General features: G+C 38.5%; 1 protein-coding gene across 2 annotated transcripts in view; it reads right to left on the bottom strand.

The window, feature by feature from the left end:
• Positions 1–23562, bottom strand: part of sppl3 (signal peptide peptidase 3) — a 176331-nt gene that overhangs the window by 84509 nt on the left and 68260 nt on the right. For both annotated transcript variants that reach the window (XM_069932938.1, XM_069932936.1), the window contains one exon: positions 12134–12211. Coding sequence is in view for 1 of the 2 variants with exons in the window: in XM_069932936.1 (XP_069789037.1) it covers positions 12134–12211 (78 nt within the window). In the remaining variant the exon portion in view is untranslated. The remainder of the gene's footprint in view (positions 1–12133; positions 12212–23562) is intronic.

Genomic DNA, 23562 nt, shown 5'->3' with positions numbered 1-23562 from the left:
AATGTAATACAATCTTGGAGAAACTCAGCATGTCTAACAACATACTTTAAAGAGCCAAGATAAAGATACATAAGCAAAGTTTCAGGCTTGAGCCCCTTCATCAAGGTATGAGCTCATCATAGACAGGCACTTAAATAAAATGGTGGGGAGGGGGTGGAAGTACAAGCTCACAACCAAAAGCTAATAAGTGGATAAGGGAGGGTGGGCACATCAGAAAAGAGGAGTGGTAGGAGTAGCTCCATGAATGGAAAGTGGAGGGAAGGGGGTGGAGAGCTGAATGAAAGGTGACAGAGGGATGGGAAAGAGAGGAAGAATGGGGAATAGTCTAGCAGAAACCAGATATGTTGATGTTAATGCCATACGGTTAGAGAGTGCCCAGACAGAATATTAGGTGTTGCTCCTCCAATTTACGAGTCGCCTGAGCCCTTCTCCACAGTATGTGCACAGAGCAGGTAGGTACCTGAATAAAAGGGCTGGGAGAGAAAGGACAGGGGGAGGAACACAGGCAATAGACAAAAGGTGATCATTGGACAGGAGAGTAAAGGTGAGAATTTAACACGGAAGGGTGTGGCCAACTCTGCAGATGCTTACAGATCAGGTATGTTGCATCTTTAACCCTGCTGTGAAGTCAGTAGCACTTTTCACACTGGCTAACCAGCTAACCATTCAGTGAACAAGTTAAAGAAGCAGATTTTGCCTTTCATACTGGACCCCTGTTAACCAGTTCTTTGTGTCCTTTCGCACTCATCACAAGGCATCCCTGGGGATAGGAGATTCTATCCTCCACCAGTGACGTCTGAGTGACACATCGAGCAATGGTGGACCTGCCCTAAATCCTTATCAATGTATTGTGATCTTGTATTTAAACAAAATTAATCAGGCCTAATTATAACATAATTAAGCTTTATGTGCAGCTCAGTATGAGCCCTTCAGCCCCTGTTGTTATGCCGACCTAAATAAACCTTTATAACTTCTATAAAAGACCGTGGGGAAAGTATAGCTGCATAATTTATAAACACAATGGGAACGTCCTAGTGGCAATAGCACACAATTTATAAAGACCCTTGGGAAAGAGCAAAGGTGGACCTGCCCTCCCAGAATTCTATGTGGCAGGGAAAGGGCTGTAAGCAAAGAGCACTCGTGGAGGAGTTTCTCTGCTGCACGGAATTCTGGGAGGGCAGATCCACCATCCCTCTCCTGCTGCGACTTTCCCACAGTCCTTTAGGCATCTATGAAGGTTTATATAGGTCAGCCAAGTTTATACCTTCTTAATCTTTTTTTTCCATCACGTTCCCGCACTTTGCAAAAATGTAATCAACATGTCACAACTTTATCCCAGGATACCCTATGTCCTTTATACACTGGGCTAATCAGCATGGGGCTAATCTTCCCTGGTGTCTGTAACACCTGCATTCCGATTAAAGAGCTTTCACACTGGACCTTTAACTGGTAGACTGGCCGTGGGAATTCGGTGGGCCATACAAGGCCTGCTAGACTTTGAGAAAAAATTTATTGGAGCTTTAGTGTAGGTTTTTCCAAATGAACATATCTATGTATTTAAAAGGGTTCAGATGCTGATTAATTGACAAGCTTAGTTTTTAGTAATGATTGTTGGAAAAAGGAATGCTGACAACACAGGAATACTGGATCGTAAAGATGGTTTAAAACATTATTGGCACTTTTACACAGTCGCTCAGAAGCAGAAAATTTGTGCAAATTTTCTACTCCGCTGGCAATGTAAAAATTTCCTGATTAAATTTATTTGCTAAATTTCATCCTGTAATTTTTCCTCCAAAACCCCTACACACTTTTACAGAGTGGATGCTGTCTAAATTAACCGCAGGCACTCCGTAAGAAACCGGGCTAATCAACAAGATGTTCACCCTCTGGCAAATTCCGCAACACAGGAAGGCAGTGTAAAAGTGTTTTGGAAAAGTGCTGTGAAAAAGACCACTATGGAGGTAAGTACGCAATTTTTAAAAAAACAGAATTTTTCCTTTATTTCTGTGTAAAAATCATAGATGATTATTCCTTCCTCTCACCCCTACCCCACAGATGCTGCTCAACCTGCTGAGTTCCTCCTGCAGATTTTTTTATCTTAAACACTGAACCTTGTTACATTATAGATCTATACCTTAACAAATATTACAGCAATCTTTTACTGCTGAACTAAAATTTGAACCTAGGCCATTTCCCAACATCCTAGCACTGAGCTTGAAACTATAACATTCTGACTTCCTGATCAAAAAGGTAACAGATGCTTACTTGCAATGTAGTAACTACATTTAAGACGATACTTTCAATCAAAATCTGCTTTAACCAAAGGCAATGCAATCCACATCCTATAATAAAGGTTCGGAGGTTTTACTCAAAACTCAGGTGTCAAAGGCTATTAAAATTGGATGCCAATCCTGCAAGGAAGACATCCGAGCTAGTGTGCAATGAAATCATCTCAGTTAAGTACTTAGTTCTCTCTTCAACTCACAAAGGAAGACAGCAATTAACGAATTAAATTAAAAATGATGCTCTTCATCGGTCTTAAACTTCACAAGATTGAAATAAACACCCTTTACAAAGTAATATTCCAGTCTCAAAATCTTAACTCATAGATATAGATGGGCAATTTCAGCCAAGGAATAAAGTTGAAACCTGACAGAACATAAAAATAGGGACCATTTGGAAGGTAGGAAAACCACAGAATATACAAACTTCTAGAAAGAGTTTTCAACTCAATCAATGTGAAAAAAATGTCACTTTCCCAATATGAAATTGAAGCAAAAAAATGCAAGTACCCACCAAAAGATAATGAAATACCAAAGTTACTAATTTAGCAGGTTAACTGTATTTTTTCATATTGCTGTGGAAAATGCTTTCTATATTTAAGTAACAAAATGCCACCAAAAGCAATTTCTAATGAAAGAAATATCAAAAATAAAACTATATGGCTAGGATGATGTTAACTTGTCCATGTATTTTCCCACGCTCTTTTATAAATTGTGTGTTATCTTAAATTGTCTGTGTATTTTCCCATGCCCTCTTAAACATTGTGTGCATGTCTTATTAGATTGTGAGCATTCCCCCCCCCCCATGCTCTTTAATATTGTGCTTATATGTGCTTTATTCCCACATTCTTCCATTAATTGTTGTATTTTAATAAAAGTAACGTTTGATAGTAATCCCTTGTGTCCAGACTCATCTCTTGGGGACCTGAAGCTTTCTCAGCACAACAATGACCAGTGCAGAGACCGACAGTGTTACTGTTGTCATTATTCACCATTATCATCCTGGCGTATAAAACCGGGGGATTATTTTTGAGCCATATTTTGGGAAAAACAAGTGGGTCTAACATGTCATCAAATACAGTACATTATATGTGACATGAGGTGCAGATGCTGACGCTGTTGAGTTACACATCCCACCCCTTTTGTTAGAGGAATGCAGGTAAGCAATAAATGGTGAATTTAGGCAAGGAGGACTGCATAATTGCAGACAGAAACGGAGATTTGCAGCTTTGGTTGTTCCTGTGTGATTAGAGACTCTTCATAGCAGTAAAATCCCTAAGTCTGTAAAATTCATATTTGATTTCCAGACCAATGGTTCTCAACCTTTTTCTTTCCACTAACATACCACTTTAAGTAATCCCTATGCCATCAGTGCTCTGTTATTAGTAAGGAATTGTTTAAGGTGGTATGTGAGTGGGAAGGGAAGGTTGAGAATCACTGTTCTAGATCCAGTTGTTACTGAAATATTTTGCTTGAGAAAAATTATCAATGGCCCATTTCCTTTGGACTCATGAAACCGTGCACATAACGAGTCAATTAGGTACGATTAAAACAAGTGGTTTTCAAACTTGTTCTTTCCCCCCCACATACCACCTTATATCTGTAACTAACATACCACTTGGATTGCAAAATATAAAGAGTTTATGCAATTATATTCTAATAATACAAAACCTGTAGGAACTAATTAAGGCAACTCAAATGAAGGAAAATTACGTTTGATCTTAGAGCCCACAAACCAGAATTACCACAGAGGGGGGAAAAAACAAATTGAGAGTTGTCAGGTACAGCACAACAATTAATTGGGTATACTATTGTAGGATTGAGTGTGGAGAGAATTAGGAGGAAAAAGAATGAGAGTAATTGGGTTATTACATTGGCATTTTTGCATTAAACATTGTGCAGAAAATATATTTTCCAAAATTGACCATTTACTAGTGAAACCTGTCATGCAAGCAGAGAAAATATCAATGCTCAAAACTGAAGGCAGAGAAGACATTTCTGTAAGTCACCTACTTTAGAATTTTCCTTTCCAAAAATTGTTCAAGAATTCCTATTGCAAGAAGATGAAACATGCCACAACAGTGCTGTGAAAGTCAATAAGGAAATGGAACAGCTCTGCTCAAAAATAAATATTTCTGCTTGCTATTGAAAGAAATGTTTGACAAGTTACACTGTTTGATTTAAATATTAAAATACTACTGAAAATATCAAGTTTACAAGGAAAATGTTCACCTCATTTAAGAGTCAACATTTTCTGCTTGATGTTTTTTGTGAAATTCAAAAAGTACTTACAAAAAGCCTGATTAATCTAATATGGTGGATTTTTTGCTTGAAATTATGCAGTCCTCCTTGCCTAAATTCACCATTTATTGCTTTTTTAATCAATGCCATCCTCTTAAAAAGCTCCCCCCCTCACCTCTTCCCGCAAAGTGCATTCTCACCATTACTATTCCTTTTGAAATTCTCCATAAAGGGTTTTCCTAACCATTTGCTTGCTTCATGGAGGTCTCCAAATTCCAGTTCAAAACTCTCAGTTTGGCTTCTTTCCTTCTCACTACAACCATCAATATTAACTAATGCCGACCATGACATTCCCGATGAATATGAAAACTCCTTGTGTCCATCCGTAAGATTTTCAAAATTTTCTTTTACTTTAATGGAAACATTGAAAAGTAACATTTGCTGAAGGGCATCAGTGTTAATGGTACAGAAGAGACAATATATTTTTTCAGTACTTTCTCGTCAGTAATATTGATTAAGCTTATTACTACCATTAGACCATTTGTTCCCCATTATAATGTGCCTTCTACAATGGTCAAATAGAAAATTAAATATTTAGTTAATGCCTTAGCCATTTCTAGAGTTCTCCTTTTCATTCTTCCTGCCTTTTTCTTGAAAAAAGGAATACACATTTTGCAAAGCACTTCCTTTTTGCAGCAATGAAGAAGATTTTACACTTTGCCTTTTTACATTTTTTTAAGCTTAAAGCCTTATTCCATCTTAGTCAACTTTTAGCTTATTCCCAAAATACCTCCAGTCCTCTTACTTTTCACTTCTTTTGACAATATTGTAAATTTTAAAAATCTAAAATGCATAATCTCTAACCCTTGTAATGGAGGATTTCTCCATTTCATAAAGAAACATATTTGAAGCTGATTATGTTATTTAATCAAGTACTATATAATTTGCCTTTGTTCTACTAATGGTAAAATGATATCATCAAGGAACCCTATGGGAAAAGTGAATGCAAGGGACATCAAGAGAAAAAACATTCTGATGGCGAGAATCATTCTTTAAATAAAAAAAAATGCAATCAATCATCTTAGTTCCACAGGAGTTCCTCTAAGCAGTATTTTAGGCCTAACTATGTGAAGCCACCTTATCAGCAATATTCCTTCCACCTTAACTCTGAATTCTACGTGTGAATTTACAACATTCAATTGCATTTGCAGTTTCTTAGTCAATGCCTAACTGTAGTAAGAACTAATTAAACTGGCAATTATTGTCCATTATAAGAACACAAAAAAAAGGAGGGGTTGGCCATTCAGCCCATCAATCCTGCTCTGCCATTCAATGAGATCATGGGTCATCTGAGGTTAAGCTCATCTCCATCTACCTTCCTTTTTCCCATATCCCTCAATTCCTCTACTATGTAAAAAAAAGCTATCCAACTTTGTTGCCTCCACTCCTTCAATGGGCAGCGAATTCCTTAGATTGACTACTCTGTGGGAAAAGTAGTTCCTCCTCATCTCTATCTTAAATCCACAACCCTGAATCTTGGGGCCATGTCTTCCACTCCACCTACCTCTATCTTGTATATGCCTTTCATAATTTCATGTTTCTATAAGATCCCCTATCATTCTTCTAAATTCCAGTGAGCACAGTCCAGACGACTCATCTTTCCTCATAGACTAACCCCTTCGTCTATGGACTCAACCTGGTGAACTTCCTCTGCATCTGCTCCAAAGCCATTACATCCTTTCACAAATAAGGAGACCACAAAAATCTCCAAAATTAAGAGTACAATGACCTATTCTTAATATTTAATGTATTACCATCGTTAAGTTCCTCATTATTAAAATCCTGGAGGAGAATGACTGATCAGAAATTCACCAGATTCAGGCACACAAATACTGTGGCTATAACTACAAGTCAGAAATATAGTATCCTGTAGCAAGTGGCTCACTTCAAATTTCACCTTCGTTCTCTTTTGTCTAATAGATATAGCAGACAATGGTTTAATAACTCTCAATCACCATGGCCCTCAAGGCTATAATTTTTCTATTAAATGTCAAGATTGCTAATCATTTTAAGTTCAAGGCAGAGAAAAATATTCTCTAAAATCTCTATCCTCCATTTCCTTATCCTTCAATAACTATCACATAGAGATCTTGCACTTCTCACATCCTGAGAGCTGCCTCTGAAGCTTCCTTTTCCTAGCTCCCTAAACTGTTGACGTGACCTACTTTATCTCCTAAATTCACATTTTTCTCCAAGATAATAGATAACCATAGAAACCACCCTATGCTCATGCTTGAACTCATCTTGTTTCCTGGTCTTTTAATGCTATTTCCACAAAAAGCCTAATCAATTAATTTATATTCTTGGCCACCACTTTGATTGCAAGTATTAATAGCTCCTTTCTGTGACAGATTATGTCGTGTTTGTATTGTATGTAGATATGTTTTTAAGAGATAAATTGGGACACAAACTCTTTTAAACAGATCTTATTTTAAAAATTGGAGCTCTGCTCACACTAGACATGTTGGCACCAACAGTCTTTGCAAAAGCTTTGGAGAGTGCCAAGAGACTTCACTAATGGATTGTTGTTTACAAAAAGGCAACTTATCGGAGCCACAGACTGTCTGGAGTGGAACTTGCTGTTCTAAGAGGGTCATTAGGTTTTGCAAGCAGAGAAAGTAAAACAGGCTTTCTCAGAGAGAGGGAAAGAGAGATCAGTTCTGCAGTTTTATAGTCAGCAGTAGCAGCTGGGACTGGAACAGGACAAGCTTAGCTCAGCCTGGTCAAAGCCCTGGTGGTTCATGCAATAAAAGAGGACTGGCTGCTTAATGTTTCACTTGAAATAAGGGAAACAAAAAGAAACTCTGTGGTGACCTAAAAGAAAGAGGTTATCATCTGGAGAACTCTGAAAGGGCACGTTTCTTCGGCAAGACACTGAAGTGGCTGATTAAAAAGATATCAGTTGTGGGTGTCCAGCGAACAACAAATCTCTTTCTGAAAACCAACAAGAACCTTCCTGAGGTTCTTTCAAGCATCAAAGCCTGGAGAACTTTATAAACGTTAAATTCTGTGCACAGTAAAAGAATTGCCTGATACCAGTGATCTTGGATGAATGAGAAATGAGAAATGAGATTGGACTGTGAACCAAAGAACTTTTCTGAATTTACACACACATCACATACACATGCATTTAGAATTAGAAAGGGGTTAAGTTAGGTTAGTTAAGTCAATAGTGATAAGTTAAACTGTGATTCTGTTTTCATGTTTAAAGATAATTAAAAGTGACTTTTGTTTAAGTAACCACTTGTCTTGGTGAATATCTATTGCTGCTGGGTTTTGGGGTCCTCTGGGCTCGTAACATTTCCATTAGGTGCTCTCTTTGTGTCCTTCAAATTTCTAACCACCATCGCTCATGCTGTTTGTGCAGTCCATGATTCGTGCAACAAGAGGAGGTTCAAGAACCTAACAGCCATTAGAAATAAACTGCTCTTGTACATTAAGGGGCTGAGAAGAGGTTGTGAGCAGGATTAAGGGAGATATTTATGGTTGACTGCCTTCTTGAAGTAGCGCCTCACATGGACATCTTAATTAGATGGGAGTTTGGAGCCTGTGATGGACCTGGCTAACTTCCGTGTTCCTGGACATCTGAATTACTAATCCTGGCTGAGATGGAACCAGGTAGCGTACACTCCACAGTATAACTGTAGAAGTTTGACAGAATATTTAACGACGCAAGACTATTTAACCTATATCTTGAGGCAAAGAATACTGTGCAACAAACAAATGCTTGTATGTTACACTCAATTGAAACACTTAATTTTAAAGTATTCTTTCACCAGTTTTTAATTGCATGTTTCTAAAAAGTATACAATTGCTGCAAAGAAAGCATAATTGAGGCAAATATTTTCTTTTTAACTTCAAGATTTGGATACGAGGATAATTTGATTGTTCTGACAGTGTTGGCCTTCAAATTGTACCATATTGATCTATTGGGGAGAGCAGTGACTGATTGGCAGGTAGCAGAGTCAGGATACATTCTGGTTGGCTGCCAGTTAATTGTGGTGTTCCACAGGGATTGGTGTTGGGGCCACTTCTTTTTATGTGGTACATTAATGATTTGGATTATGGATTGAATGCCTTTCTTGCCAAGTTTGCAGATGATGCAAAAGTAAATGGAGGAGCTGGTAGTGTTGAGGAAACAGGAAGGTTGAAGGAGGACTTACAAAGATTAGGAGGATGGGCAGAGAAGTGGCAATTGAAATTCAATGTCAGAAAGTGTCCGGCCAGGCTATTTTTTTTAATGGGGAGAAAACTGAAAATATTCAAATGAAAAGGGACCTGGGAGGCCTCGTTAACTTACAGGAGAGTCGGTGATGTAAGAAGGGAAGTACAATGCTGGCATTCACTTCAAGTGGTTTAGAACATAAAAGCAGAGGTGTGATGCTTGATGGACACTGGTAAGACCTCACTTGGAAGTATTTTGAGCAGTTTTGGGCTCCTCATTTATGAAAGTATGTGCTGACATTGGAACGGGTTCAGAGAAGGTTCACAAGGATGATTCCAGGAATGAAATGGTTATCATATGAGGAACGTTTTGACAGCTCTTGGCCAGTACTCATTGGAATTTTGGAGAATTGGGGGGGGGGGGGGGGGGGGGGCGGGGGTGGAGGATCTGAATGAAACATTTCAAATGTGGAAAGGCATGATGAGAGTCAATGTAGAAAGGTTGGTTCCCATCGTGGGGAAGTCTAAGACAAGAAGACAACTTCAGGATTGAAGTAAGTCTGGTTAGAACAGGAATTTCTTCATCGGGAAGGTGGTAAATGTGTGGAATTTGTTGCCACAGGCAGGTGTGGAGGCCAGGTCTTTGGATGTATTTAAGGCAGAGATTGTTAAGTTCTTGATTAACCAGGGCAACACAGGTTCTGGGGAGAAGGCCGGGCAGTGGGGCTGAGTGAGAAAATGGATCAGTTCATGATTAAATGGCAGGGCAAACTCGACGGGATGAATACCCCATTTCTGCACCTATGTCTTATGGTCTCTATTAGGAAAATTATTCTCATTTTGGCTCACCTTGAAATGGACTCACTTTTATATTTGTTTTAAAAAAGCAACTGCACACATAGTTTCACATTTTGAATATTCTCTCTGTTCCAAATGGTCAATAAATGATTTCAAAGCATTCACTAGTCATTTTGTGCCAGGGAGTAAGACTAGAAATGGAACATTACTAAATTGGAAAAGTCACTACAAAAAGACTACAAATGTAAATTTATGATATAATGCAATGCACATGTGCTGAAGAAACACAGGTTATACAGCATCCATGGCCCAAAACATTGGCTATCCTTTACTTCCCATGATGCTGTGAAACTTGCTAAGTTTTGTATTGCTCTTGACCCCAGCATCTGCAGACTTTCTTAATATAAATATAATATTTATTATATAAATGCAAGGAGTTGAAGTGTATCAGTTTTTATAAAAAGCCTTTTACAAATATTTTTACTTCAACTTTTGAGTTTTATATTAATTACAAACAAATGTATCCACACACTACCCCATATACAATAAGATACTTTGAAATATGGTCACTATTGACAATGCAAAAAACATTGCAGCTAATTTGGACACAGTATGCAAGACCCACCCCCTCCCCCCCACCAAAACCTTTCTCCATCCTCCTCAAGTAGCAGTAAAATAATGATTATTATTACACCAAAAACCCCCCGAAAAGCCAATGCTAAAACTAAAGGAGCGTGCAGGAGCCGTTCAGTAGATAATGCACAATCCATGGAGAGAGGAATAATGCACGTTATTTTCTCACTCGTGCTATCCAAGACAAATGAACCAGCTTGTCATTTTAATTGACACAAGGCATTTTGCTTATTGTTTATATTTCTTTGAATAACAACTACACTCAAAACATTCTGGATGTGAAGATTTTAAGAGTGCTTGTGTTTTCTTAGTTTTTTTCTTAGTGGAAGAGCAGAGTAACTAATATCCATGAAGGATACACCTAGAAATAAACATGACATGCCCAGGTTTGTTTATAGATGGTGGAAATCTCTTAATATAGTAAAATCCCTATTATCCAGAATTCAAGCAACCAGCAAAAAAAAAGCAGAAAATAAATATCATTAGGTAAAATATAGCTCCTTTCACACTTGCAAGTGATCCCAGGAATTAACCGCCAATTGGCCTTTAAAATGTCTAGTGTAAAAGCAAAAATCAATGCCAGCGTCAGATGATGTCATCTTCAACCCATCACAGCGTTTGTAGATGCTGGCGTTGCAATCAGGCAAGTGTGAAATGGTCAATTGCATTGCGGGATTGAAATGACCCAAGTTTTTGCGCGAGTGCAGGAACATGAGGGAAGATTAAAATCAAGGTATAAACTTTGCCATGGAAAAGCCGCAGCGGGAGAGAGAGAGGAAATAAATAGCAATAGCTGACAATTTTTTAACAGCGTGGGTAAGTTGGTGGTGCTATAGTGCACAATTTATAAAGACTGTGGGAAAAAGCAATGGCGGACCCGACTTCCCAGAATGCCATGCGGCAGAGAAACCCCTTCTTGAATGCTCTGTGCATGCAGCCATGCATACAGCCCTTTCTCTGCTGCACAGAATTCTGGGAGGGCAAGTCCACCATCGCTTTTTCCCATGGTATTTAAAAATTGTACACTATAGTGCTACCAACTTTTCGATGCCATACAAATTGTGCGCTATAGTGCTATCAACTTTCCCATCCTGTTTAAAAATTGTCCGCGATTGCTATTTATTGCTAACACTTTCCCAGAGTCCCTTATAAAGGTTTATATAGTTTGGCACAACAACAACAGGGGCTGAAGGGCTCATACCGTGCTGCACATAAAGCTTAATTTCGTTATAATTTGGCATGATTAATTTTGTTCAAATATAATATCACGATACATTGATCAGGATTTAGGGCAGGTCCACTCACTCAATGCATCATGACATCACCGGTAGAAGGTAGAACAGTCCTAACCCCAGGGATGGCTCCTTGCAAGTGTGAAAGTGTTCACTGATACAATTAGGAGTGGTCAAATGTGAAAAGCCAAACCCCCATTCCTATCCCAGGACAATGAATGGCCGATTTAGTAGGACACGAGCATGAAAGGGGTTTATACGAAAGTTTAAAATCAGCACCCCCTAGTGGTTAATTCACCAATCACAAGCATCTGGCAAATACACTCATCTGGCATCTACCAATCCCCATAGGTGCTGGATACTGAGCTGGGATGGGAGGAGGTTTACTGTGGTTGGAAATGGTCAGGGAGAAACTTAAACTGTAAAACACAGGATGAACAATGTTCCATTCTTAAATTCATAAATTTACGAAGAATATTCCACTTCCCCCTTCCACTTACATTGATCCTGCATAATATGCTTCATCCCCTTTATAAACCCTCCATGTGCTTGCATCATTAAGAGCACAAGTGTGGCTCAAGCCAAATTATCTCCAATTATTCCAGACATCCTTATAACATAAAGTGACCAATCAACACACTAAGTCCATGCCACCATCTCCACATTAGCTACCAGACATCACATCAATCCTAAAAGCATCTCTTGAGTTAACAGGACACATACCTGAAGCTTCCATAGACAATTAGTAGAATAGAGATGAGGAAGGTAGAGACTTGACTGGAATCCACAAGGGAATAAGCCCTAAAAAGAAAAGAAAATTCAGATTACTATAGTGTTTTTTGGGAAAAAAACACAATGTATTATATCATCATACCTGGGGAATATTTCAGAGTTCAATCTTCATGACAGGATCTAGAACTTAAAACTGTTCTTGTCAGCAAGGCTCACATCCCACAACTATTGAAATATTTTGACCATGAATTTAAGTATGCTTCCTTGGTGGCTTATTGATCTGATCTTTCTTTTTTCTTTGGCTTGGCTTCGCGGACAAAGATTAATGGAGGGGTAATGTCCACGTCAGCTGTAGGCTCGTTTGTGGCTGACAAGTCCGATGCGGGACAGGCAGACACGGTTGCAGCGGTTGCAAGGGAAAATTGGTTGGTTGGGGATGGGTGTTGGGTTTTTCCTCCTTTGTCTTTTGTCAGTGAGGTGGGCTCTGCGGTCTTCTTCAAAGGAGGTTGCTGCCCGCCGAACTGTGAAGCGCCAAGATGCACGGTTTGAGGCGATATCAGCCCACTGGTGGTGGTCAATGTGGCAGGCACCAAGAGATTTCTTTAGGTAGTCCTTGTACCTCTTCTTTGGTGCACCTCTGTCTCGGTGGCCAGTGGAGAGCTCGCTATAGAACACGATTTTGGGAAGGCGATGGTCCTCCATTCTGGAGACGTGACCTACCCAGCGCAGTTGGATCTTCAGCAGCGTGGATTCGATGCTGTCGGCCTCTGCCATCTGGAGTACTTCGATGTTGGTGATGAAGTCGCTCCAATGAATGTTGAGGATGGAGCGGAGACAACGCTGGTGGAAGCGTTCTAGGAGCCGTAGGTGATGCCGGTAGAGAACCCATGATTCGGAGCCGAACAGGAGTGTGGGCATGACAACGGCTCTGTATACGCTAATCTTTGTGTTTTTCAGTTGGTTGTTTTTCCAGGCTCTTTTGTGTAGTCTTCCAAAGGCGCTATTTGCCTTGGCGAGTCTGTTGTCTATCTCGTTGTTGATCCTTGCATCTGATGAAATGGTGCAGCCGAGATAGATAAACTGGTTGACCGTTTTGAGTTTTGTGATCTATTGGCCAGCTAAGCCATACAAGTCCAAGGTCTGATGTAAATTTCTGCAAAGTTAACTGGAACAGTAATAGGAGATCCTGGGAAAAAGGTAGAAACACTACTCACCAATTCCAATTCTACTCTAAGTGAAGCTGCGGCACAAAGCTATCCAATTACAATAACCCTAGATGGATACTCAGACTTAAATGCAAATAATAATTGCGATTCAAATCAGTCTTGATTTAGTGATAACACCCACTGCAGTTACAAGTCACTTTTTTTTGCACCAGGAGTATTGTGAGTATTTATTATCTTATTTTAAGTTTATTATTATAGTTTTTAAAACAAATACATGTTTGGCTGCAGCAAGTAGGAATTTTGGTGCAGATGTACATTGCATAATGTCTCTGACAACAAACTCATTATTACCCTCCTCTGCATGTCAAAAGGCTGCAGGTTCAAGCCTAGTCAATAGACTGGTTGGCAGTGCTTTTTAAATATGTCCACTCTCAGGTGAAGGCAAAGGATGCTGCAAGATCAATATCCCTCACAACAGTTTCCTCAATCAAAAGGATGAAATTGGCAATTTAATGATGATTATTTTATTGTCAGAGACATTGTACAATATACAGTACAACTCCAATTCTCCAAAATCATATTCTCCGAAATCCTCAAATTAAAAAAAAATTTTCAGATAAACGAGCATATCCGAAATAATTCAGAAATTCTCATTTATCCAAACTTTTTTCAGAGCCGAACTGACCTCACGTGCTTAAAAAGCCTTCCCTTGTTTGTTGTATAAACAAGTTACTTGCTATTGCTACTGGGCTGTTTTTAAAAATGACCAGTCCTCCAAAGGAACTGTTTATCCGTCATAGACCTGGTCCCAACCGTTTTGGATAATCGGAGTTGAACTGTCTATCAGTGCCAAAATTCTTGCTTACTGCAGCTGAACAGGTATTTGGGGGTGGGGGCAGTTAGCTTAGCGGTTAGTGCAACGGTGTTACAGCGCCAGCGATTGGGGCCAGGACTCAAACTCATATAAACTCATATGTTCTCTCTCTCTTCCCCTCCCCCCCTCCCCCCACCAAGGGCTCCAGTTTCCTCCCATCTTCAAAACGTACCGGGGGTTGTAGGTCAATTGGGTGTAATTGTGCGGCACGGGCTCATGGGCCATCAGGTCCTGTTACTGTGTTATATGTCAAAACATTAAAAAAATCCATAATAGCAAACTAATTGAATTAAATTAAGAGATAATAAATACAAAAGAAATAAAGAAATATTCACACTAATCCTAGTGCAAAAGTCCTTTTGTTATGTTGGAGCAGTCTATGATCAGTGTACCAAGGGGAGATTCAAAAGTCTGTTGGAAATTAACTGTTGTTGAACCTAGAGGTGCTGATTTTTTAGGCTTCTATCTGAAGGAAGCAGTGAAAAGAGTTGCGACCAGGGTAGTGGAGGTCCTTCTTGAGGCAGCATCTCATATAGATGTCTGCAACGGATGGGAGATCAAACCCTGTGATGGACCTGGCTATGATTACTCTCTTCTGCAGCCTTTCGCATTCCTGACAGCCCAATTCCCAAAAGAGGCTATTATGCAACAACCCCGGATACTTTCCACAGTGCACTGGTGAAAGTTTGATAGAGCATTCAATGACATGCCAAATCTCTTCGGGCTCCTAGGAAGTAGCAGTGTTAAGTGCCTTCTTATTTCACTAATGTTAAGAGACCTTACAATGCAGTGCCTAAAATGCCACATTTCGAAACTACTACAATGTCTAAGATTATAAAGCTATCTTCCAAATAGAAAATACACAATTTTTGACAAGAAATTGAAAGACAACAGCAATCTTTCATCAAATAATTCTTCTGTAATAGGTGTACAAGGCAAATGTAGAAGCTGGCAATCCCCCTTCAAAGCAAAAGCATCCCTGCTTAAATCTTAAAATAGTAAATGTGGTGTATAAATTTTCCATTTATTACCAGAACTTGTCAAAGATAAATGGATGATCCCAAAGCATTAACAAAAAATGACATCACGGTTAATTATAAGTTACCTATGAATCGAAAGATAGATCGAATCCTATCGACATGAATAGAGTGGGCAGGAGGACCACGAATCCATGATTTTAATTGAGGAATTTAATATAAAATAATTTAGAGTTTAATATCCTATAAACAGTTATGATGAGGATAAAGTTCAACAAGAAACTCTGCAGTTGATGAGTATAAAATAATGTTTGTCACTGAAATAAATCTGCCATCCTTGACAATGCAATTTATCAAAGATCCAACAATGTCTTTAGAAATGTCTTTGTTTTAATCATCTTATTCATAACAATTCTAATTTCATATGAATATCCCAAAACTCTAAATATGCATTATTAAATGCTCTTTACACCCAAAGATAAAAAATAATGCTCAATCAATATGGGTATATTATTCCTTTAAGCAAATAACTAGTTGTGAACAAAGTCTTTTTAAAGTGGCCATATTTTAAATTTTACAAGATGTGAAAGAAATAACATCAACCTGATGGAGCAGCACAGACTAGAACAATATTTTAAAGGTATGGTTAACATATTCTTCTGGCAAGCCAGAGCTGGATCAGTACAACATATATTAGCTTGAAAAGGAAGGACTATCACCAATTATGTAAAACTATAAGCAACACAGACTTAGTATTTATCCAAGAAAAATAAAAGTTAACTTTCTCTCCTTAAAATGGAAAATAAATCAGTCTTTCCTACATGGAACAACAGCACAGAACAACCTCCTCAGATCTACAGGATTGCACTTCAGTTACGAAGATAGGATTAATGAAATGTGAAGGCATCATATATTTTTGTTAAAAAAATCAGCATGGCACATTCAACAATAGAAAATATTTAACTAAAAGAGAGCAACTAAGAACTAAATCAAACAAAATTGTACCCCCGAGAACAAATCAAATTTTTTGCATGCCTAAAATCCTGAAGTAATTCACACATGTATTAACATGCTTAGTGTTACGTCACAGACCAGCAGCATTGAAAATTCACCAAGGCAGACTTGTTTTTCTTTTAAAACAATTTATGAATAACTATTAATATATTATTCAAATCAAACCCAATTATGTGCAAATGTACTTATGTGTATGGGATACCCAAACCCTTACAGCTCAGGCACAATTCTGGAAAGTCATTCCAAAGTTCAGTCTTAGAAATCCATGGTCAAAACGCAGATTTTTAAACTGATGCACAGAAGTAATCACGAAGGAGATGGGAGAGACTTAATGACTAGACTGCTAAAAACTCGCAAATCCTTGTCGAGTTTCTTCCAGAGAAATATCCTTTCATACAAACGATTGTCAAAACTCCCCTTTTCCTTGTCTGGGGGAAACAAAACGTGATGCTTCCAAAACCCAGGTATAGGTCAATCGAAGTGAAATTTCCTTGGGACACAGTGGGATTCAATAATTCCCCTTCACAGAGAATCAGCCGAATTATCTATTATCAGAGTCATTCCTGGTCTGTGTTCAATAATGTGCTATTCCTTTAGTGCTCCACACACATGGCTCTCTCACTACCTGTGTCCCTGGAAAAAGCAACAAATGTCCTTTCTCCTCTCCAAAGTATCAAATTTGGGTACAGCCTGTACTAGCTGTTGTCACCCAGTCTCTCCACAGCTGGGAATGTTTACAGCCTGTAATAGCCCTCACACTAAATGAAACAGGAGCTCGTAATATTAGCAAAAATCAAACTGCTGGAAGAACTCAGCAGGTTAGACAGCATCAGTTCAGGACTACTTATGAATATTCAAGCATCTGCAGTTTCCTGCATCTCCATTTAAAAGCATAAATGGGTATCTTGAAAATATTAGGTTCCTAATGACAGAAAAAAATCAAAGAATGAAAAGGTAAAAGTTTACAGAACATTCTTCTGTTAATCTGATTAACAGTGCCATTAAAAAAAAGCACCAAAAAAAAAACCATTTACTCCTTCGTCATTTTAGTGCCAAACTATAATTTTTAAAATCAAGAATTTGCTATGTAAACTATTTTAAAATTTATTCCTTCTGAAAGTCAGATTTTGTGCACCTTAAATGAAAAAATAATGCTCTAAATTATTTTTGGAATAAGATAAATAAAGAGCATGCGAGGAAATAGACCGAGATGGTTACTTATGGTAGGATGACCCCAATTGCATACACCTCTAATACAATGCACTCAAATGTGCACGAAATTCAGCAAGTAATCGGAATATTTTGTTTGTTTCTCTTGATCTTTTTGAGCTATATTCAGAAAATTGTGTTTAAGTGATCTGCAATAATTTGTTTGTTGTAGAAAACACACCTACGGAAACACAGACACTACAAGCTACCCATGCGGTACAGAACGTTGTACTCCTGGTCAACAGGCCAGGTCACCATTTTCCATAATGCAAAGCCACATCATCAGTGCATGCATCAGGAAACTGGAGTTGAAAAAAGTAAAGTTTGTGCTGATATTTAAGAAATTTTTCTCCCCTACACAAATTGATGATGGCTTGTGAATTCTGTCAGGGTGAGTTTCTACTGTAATCCGAATGACCGTGACGCGTTATGGCCAATATTAACACTTCAAAAATTTGTTTGCAGATAATAGTGAGTAGAACATCACATTATGTCACTTCATCTCGAATCAAATATCATGTTCGTTTTAAGTTAAAAAGGAACATTGAGTTCCATAACGTGGTAACTTGCTGATCACATACAGAGCGACATGAGTGAAGCAAGAGAGAAACCTAAATTTGACCAGTAATCAAAAATCAAAAAAAATTACAGATAACAAAAGGTAAAACAGATCAGATAATATCTGTGGAGTGAAATGGAGTTAATGTTTCAGGTGGATGACCAATCAATTAGAGACAGCCAATTTTTCTCTCTAATTCCAAGCAATAAAAATACATAGGACTCCAAATCAATTATTTACTAGTATTACTTTGGGATTAAGCCTTACTTGCTGAATGAATACTCTGTTGATCAATGAATTAATCAACACAATATATCCTTATCTTCTACCTCATTCTTGCCAATCCTTTTTCAATTCATATTTTTATTCATTTCAAACAAACTTTTGGCGGTCCAGAAATTTAGCATTTTCAGGATTAAACATAAACCAGGTTAAACATTGCATTACTTCATTGCTCTTTTGGAACAGACTGCTGGAAATTGCAACTTTGAGGCAATAGCAATTAAGCAAGTAGATGTAAACCATTCTCAATTTTCATCTCCCATTAAGGCAATGGGGATTGGGGAGAACGGAGGCTGGAGAACAACTATGTAATATAATTGTGCAATGGTTAAACAGTAACCCCACCCAGCAGCAACTGTAGGCAAAAAACAGGAAAATGAGATGATGCAACACCTTGCCTTATCGTACACTGAGCTTGAGCACAAGACTTGTACCCCCAGGTTCATGATTAGTTACTACCCCTTCACCATCAGACCCCTAAACAACACTCAGTAGGCACTTACAAGCAGGGAAAACATCAATCTGTAAAGGCAGAGGTTCTTCGCCCTTACTGCTAAAGGTGTATCTTTTTTGAATGTGCTGTGGCTGGTCCGAGGCGCCAATTCAAACCCCTGTCGGGGAAGGATAATCAGTGGAGTGCAGCACTCCGCCGCCTGACATGCAAGCGGCTGGTTAGGGGTGGGCTTATGATGCCATCAGCAACCCATCTCCCCACTCACCCCTCTCCCTCCATTGCACCCCTCAAGACAGGGGCAAGAGTGGGCACCAGTGAAACAGCGGGAGGTGGCCGATGAGGGCTGTGACAGCCACACCGGCCTTTGGGGCCGCTCTCTGCAGCTCAAAACGTAGCAGAGCAATGGCTGATTTCCCTACCCATAATCCCCCACACAGCTGGAACTGTTCTGGGAATCACAAGCATGGGGAATTATGGGTAGGGAAGACAGCCATTGCTCTGCCATGTATTTATGACAGGTGGCGCTGTGGCACCAGTCACCCCACCTCTATCAGCTCCGGAAGGCACTACTAGGAGCCTCTAGATATGAATGGGATGCTGGAGTAGCCTTTTAGAGCTGTTGACTGAAAGGTAAGTTTTAAGTTTTCAATCTGCTCTTGTAGCCAGCGTCCAGGCGGAGGCCTGACATGAAATAGCCTAGAGACTAAATAAATATTTATTTTTTTCTGTTTTTGCACAATATATTTACATTTTTTCTTTGTTTACATTTCTCTCTTTTGTGTAAATCTTTTTCTTGAGTACAGTTGACACTACCGATAAGAAATCCTGCTTGGCCTGCAGGAAAAAAGAGAATCTCATGGTTGTATGTGATGTCATATATGTGCTCTGACAATAAATTTAAACTTGAACTTGAGTTCTGAAATTTATTAAGCCAAGATTCTAAACTTAACAGTAAATACACCTGTACCCCTGTTCCAAATCTCACTGCTGCTCGTGTATCATCTTACAAAATGTTCACGTATTATACTGATTTTGCTTTTTGCTTGTGCAGAAATCGATGCAGATTATTGCTGTTAAAATCAATATTATTTTCAAATTTCAAATGCCTATTTACAATCCTACATAATAAAGTGGCAATTGAAACAAAGCCAAGACAATGTATATTTGGAAGGATTCATTCAGAGAAATTTTCCAGAAACTTTCTCCAAATTAAGATAGTATCATAAGTATCACAGCATGAGTTAATAAAAATGTCAATGAACACTAATAATTAAGGCTTTACTGGGTGGATAGCAAATAAAAGTTAGCAAGCACAGGAGTAAGGGTTAAATTAGACTTGGTCTTAATATGTAAGCAGAATTTTGGATAAGTTTGGGCTCAGTGAGAATGTAAGATGAAAGGTTGATCCAGAGACTGCTGCAACAGTTCAGTGAACATGTAGCTCAACACTAACTTGATATGCAAAGTTTCAAAGCTCAGACCAGAATAGCTTTTTTTAAAAATATAGAACACAAACAACTTCTTATGGATATCCTCAGAAGCTGGCTTCCCAAGACAAGAAATTTGAGATTTATTTACCTACAAAATTAATGCCATGCTTTGGCATTGAAAAGACCATCCCTAACTTCATAAAACTGAACAATCCACTACTGTGCAGTATGATTAACGCAGCTGTTAGCACACTGCTGTTACAGCGCCAGCAACCATTCCAGTGCTGTAAGGAGTTTGTACGTTCACCCTGTATCTGCAAAGGTTTCCGCCGGTGTTCCTGTTTCCTCCCACCCTTCACAACAAAAAGTACCGGATTGTAGGTCAATTGGGTGTAATGTGGCGGCACGGGCTCGAGGGTCGAAATGGCCTGTTACCATGCTGTATTTCCAATTTTTTTTTTAATTATGTTTTTGAAACCCATAAATAAGGTTATAATTAGAATTTCTTCATCACCTCTTCCAAGAAATCAGTTATTTTGTTTAACATTTTAATAGTGATTGTAAGGTCAGAATGTTCTGATTGAAGTTCATTAACTAAAAACTTTGGTATCACAGCAAAATTTTCAGATTTTGTATGTTTCAAACTGCAAATACTAATTAGTCTTTTTTTTCCTTATTATATTGCACTGAAAACATCTTCACTTTCCTTTCTTGTTCATTACAAAGTTCAAATTTATTGTCAGAACACATACATGACATCACAAGCAACCCTGAGATTCTTTTTCCTGCGGAACAGGCCAAATTTTAATTACTGGTAAACACAAATATGCTACAAAGTTAACTTGAAAATCTAGGATGTTTGGCATGAACTAGTCCACTAACAACACTTCAGAACAAAGATTTTGCTTCCTGAACACTTTTGGGTGTACTGTATTTTATGGATTTTTGGCTGTAGACCTTAAAATGTTCCTATCAGTTTTTTTTTATAAAAAAGATTTCTGGTGATTTGTGATTTCTGGTTATATTCTAAAACCATGAAGTGAAACACATCATTGAAAAATCATTTTCTGCATTCACACTTGGACTTCTTCTCTGCTGATCTTGGTGCAGTCAGTGACGACAGTGGTGAATGGCAGAACATTGCGACCATGGAAAAGTGGTATCAGGACAACTGGAATCCATCGATGCTGGCTGACTATTGTTGGACACTGACACAAGAGGCATCAGATGCTGAGTACAAATGAAAATCAGCAGCAAAACATTTTTAGGTCAGTTGAACTAACGCAATGTGTCAGGATCATTCTGCAATTAAACTGGGTAAATGCAATGAAAGTTCATTTAATTTTTCTCTAACTTCCTATGTGATACAGCAAATGTGAAATTATCTTTGTGTTCAGCTTGACGTTGTCTACCATAATCCCCAATTTTTTTTCAAGGAAGCAAACCTTTTGAAAATAAATATTGTCCAGTGTAATTAATCATATAAACAGCAGGGTCTGAAATACTTTTTGACTTCTTGCTGTTGAAAAGTCAAACATGATAAAAAGGAATGGATCAACTCACATCGCAATAACCACGGTGTTTTATTGGAACATGGACAATATACACACAGTCGCTGAAGAATATTTAATTTCAACATTTGGCAGAAAATTAAACATTTAAAATTAAGATGTTAAGTAGCATCCAGGGAAATGGAAGGAATAGATTAGAGCTAATTGTTATCAATGATACTATGGACATGATGAGTCAATAGCTGTTTAAAATATGAGCATGAGAAGACTTCTTTCTTATTCTTTTTTGGTAGGAAAACAGTGCAAATTGTTAACTAAAATGAACAACCCAATATTCAAAAATCACCAATATTCTTCAGTAAAAGTGTGTACGCAGGGATCTCTTGTAGGTTTCCAAAACCAGATATGGGGCAATTTCAGGCAGACAAGTGTGAGGTGTTGCCTTTTGGAAGGACAAACCAAGAAAACACAGTTGCCATAGTGGTTAGCACAAGACCTTTACAGAGTGATCTGGGACTCCCTAAAAGTTGGTGTCACAGGTAGATAGGGTATAAAGAGAACTTTTGATATATTGGCCTTCATAAATCAAAGTATTGAGTAGAGGAGTTGAGATGTTATAGTCAAGTTGTACAAAACATTGATGAGGCCAAATTTGGAGTATCATGTGCTGTTTTGCTTACCTACCTACAGGAAGGATATCAATATGATAAGAGTATAGAGAAGATTTACGAGGAAAGGTTAAATAGGTTAGGACTCTGTTTCCCTGGAGCGTAGAATAAGGAGAGATTTGATAGAGGTGTTTAAAATGATTAAATATAAGTTGGCTTTTTCCTCTGGGGATAGGGGAGATAGAAATCAAAGATGAAAGGAGAAAGGTTTAGGGGGAACTTTTTCCACACAGAGAGAGGTGGGAGAGTGGAACGCACTGCCATCTGAAATGGTGAATGCGGGCTCAATTTTAACATTTAAGAAGAATTTGGACAGGTACATGGATAGGAGGAGTATGGAGGCCTGGGTGCAGGTCAGTGGAATGGCAGAAAAGTAGTTTGCCACTGACTAGAAGAGCCGAAGGACCTGTTTCTGTGTTGTAATGTTCAATAAACTTGCTCCACAGCATACAATGTCGGGAAATCAATATTACGAAGAGCTTCGGATGGGATCATCCTGCACCTGGCCCCTTGACCAACCACCTTGAATTTCTCAACACACACCTCTAAGGTATGGATAAGCTGACCATATATTGTCACTCTTCACTCTCTACTCATCAAGTATCTGACAGGGTGCAATTGTTTCCCAGTCTTAAGGTATCATACCTTGAAAACCCCTCAATGACAGGAAAGTTTAAAAACTATTCAAAATAATCTCAAAACACAAAATGACGACTATAAAATAATTATTTTAAATTTTTAAACACACAAGTGCTTAGCCTCCCCCAGCCTCCATACACAGGGCCAATAGCCCCTGTCAAAAAAACTGATGTGTGTATGCCAACATTCTCTCGTGTAAAACCCGGATGCAACGTGCCTCCAGATCTTCCTTTCCTCAAATGACTTTTACATCCACAGGCACATCCTTCTGCACATCACAGCCAGTTCATTTTTCACTTTGATACACAAAGTCCAAGACACCTGGAAGCATGACCAGCTGAATGAAAGCTAGCATTTCCATGGCTGTCAACAAATCCAATTCTGCACTTCATTTTTACCATGGGGGGGGGGGGGAGGGGGGGAATTGGGCAATTATGGTGAACTATGGCTTTTATCACTTTTTGAAATGGTGAACTGATTGGTTCAAAGGTTAATTATATTTATTTAAAAATGCATGAATACTCCATTTATTCTTTTTGTTTTCAGCTGGTCTCGGGGGATGATTTCAAGGCATGGCCTGTATTTATTTGGTATGTACTGAGACTTAACGTTGTGAGCCTCAATGGGAAAAGTTGAC

This window comes from Narcine bancroftii, chromosome 4 (genome assembly GCF_036971445.1).
Source record: "Narcine bancroftii isolate sNarBan1 chromosome 4, sNarBan1.hap1, whole genome shotgun sequence".
Classification (NCBI taxonomy): domain Eukaryota; kingdom Metazoa; phylum Chordata; class Chondrichthyes; order Torpediniformes; family Narcinidae; genus Narcine; species Narcine bancroftii.
This window is presented reverse-complemented; position numbering and strand designations above follow the sequence as displayed.